This window comes from Nematolebias whitei, chromosome 8, assembly GCF_014905685.2.
Source record: "Nematolebias whitei isolate Nwh7 chromosome 8, NemWhi1, whole genome shotgun sequence".
In the NCBI taxonomy this organism is placed as follows: domain Eukaryota; kingdom Metazoa; phylum Chordata; class Actinopteri; order Cyprinodontiformes; family Rivulidae; genus Nematolebias; species Nematolebias whitei.
In genome coordinates this window covers 2,513,906-2,515,670 of record NC_056505.1, presented here as the reverse complement: position 1 = coordinate 2,515,670, position 1,765 = coordinate 2,513,906, and the positions used below count along the sequence as shown (strand labels likewise).

Here is a 1,765-nt window from a genome sequence, read left to right as displayed (position 1 = left end):
ACACACACACACACACACACACACACACACACACACACACACACACACACACACACACACACACCTTCTGCTGGATCACATGACGCAGAAGCTTTGGTCAGAGCTGCAGACTCCTCGTTTCTGTGGAAAATATGCAGAAAACTTCTGTTTGATCATTAAATACGAGGAGTCGACCCGAGCCAGACCGAAGAGTCGTGAAGAGCTGCTGGCGCTGTGGTGAATAAAAGTTCTGGAAGTCCAGAAACTCGTGTGAACTTTAAAAATATGTTTAAACAAATGTAAACCTGAGTATTTCTTTAGCGCCCGAAAACTAGAACAACTGATGTGGTTTGACTTTGTGCAGCATTTTGTCACAGGAGGCTTCCGTACAAACGTTCAGAAATGTGTGAATCTATAAAATCGTGTCCAGAATGAAACATCAAACACATCCCAGCAACCTCAGCACGTTTTTAACGAAAATTATTCTCCTTCCCGGGACTCATGTTCTCCTTTCTAAAAATAAAAAAGATGCCCTGTGAGTTCTGGAGGAGATCATCAGAACCAACACTGACCTTTCCTGCCTGGCTCTCTTGGGTTCACTCTCTCCTGAACCTCCATCAGAACCCTGGCCTCCAGCGTGGCTCCGCCCATCAGTTCTTCCCTTTTCTTCAGCGGTGGCGGTGCAGCAGCGCAGCCGGCCGTCAGAACTTCCTGACCCTGAAACCTGAACAATAAATCAGACAGTAAGGTGGATCCACGGCGGGGAGGAGGTGCGTTTGTTTGATGTACTTGCTGAGGTAGAGGCGGCAGTCTCTGCGTTGAACTGACAGGGAATCGAACCTTTGCCACGCTGCTGCCTCCAGCAGGTAGGAAATACCTGCAGAGAGGGCAGAGTTTAGACGGAGCAGGTCCACATGCAGACAGGTGATCTGCAAACATGAGCCGAGTTCACCTGAACCTTCATCAAACTGAACCCACAGAAACGACAAACACACCTGAAGCTCCACCTGCTGCCACCAACCAACCAGAAACCACCCTCACCTGTCTGTCCTCCACACCTGTTTAACCATGATGACCTCTGACCCTGCACATGCACAGAATCACAGTAATGACTTCAGAAAATCAATTAAGTTTGTAACACATATACTAATACTTTTTAATATTTCTAAATGTTCCAGTCTAAGAGACTTGTAATCATTTAGCACAACACATTTTTAATCAGAATCATTACATTTGTTAAAATGACATGAAAATAAAATAAAAAGGCTGACAGCTGATTCACAAGGGTTCAACCTAAACTCTGAAAAAATTAAAGCGACTCTGTGAAAAATAAACATGCCGATTAGACACTAAGATTATAGAAATTCTTATCATGTTCAAATTAAAAATATAAGTAACGAGTTTGTAAAGTCAAAAAGTTAACAAACATTAAATTGCTCAGTTTTTAACGGAGGTCTCGCGCAGTACGCTACTAGGCTAACAAAAAACCAGCTAAAATAAACATAATCCGAAAAACCGTGTTTAACTTTCTAATTTCATGTCACTTCCGTGGTTGTAAGATGACTAAAGTGTAAGTATAGTAAATAAAAAAGATAAATAATCGTTGATGACTTAACTCACCTCGACGCTCAAAGCTGCTGCTGTTAAGGGAACAGCGCCTCTGCGGCTCTTCCGCCCCCTATCGGTGAGGAGGAGGAACTGCGGCCGTTAGAGGAACTGCGGCTCTTTCGCCCCCTGTCGGTGAGGAGGAGGAACTGCGGCCGTTAGAGGAACTGCGGCTCTTCCG

The 1,765-nt window shown here is 44.5% G+C and overlaps 1 protein-coding gene across 1 annotated transcript in view; it reads right to left on the bottom strand.

Annotated features, from left to right (window-relative positions):
- Positions 1–1,765, bottom strand: part of ciz1b (cdkn1a interacting zinc finger protein 1b) — a 10,223-nt gene that overhangs the window by 8,165 nt on the left and 293 nt on the right. Inside the window, exons 2-7 of the mRNA XM_037679989.1 lie at positions 1,600–1,657; positions 1,021–1,063; positions 769–856; positions 552–703; positions 175–229; positions 65–120 (exon numbers count right to left, since the gene is read on the bottom strand). Coding sequence (XP_037535917.1) covers positions 65–120; positions 175–229; positions 552–703; positions 769–856; positions 1,021–1,063; positions 1,600–1,657 — 452 coding nt within the window. The remainder of the gene's footprint in view (positions 1–64; positions 121–174; positions 230–551; positions 704–768; positions 857–1,020; positions 1,064–1,599; positions 1,658–1,765) is intronic.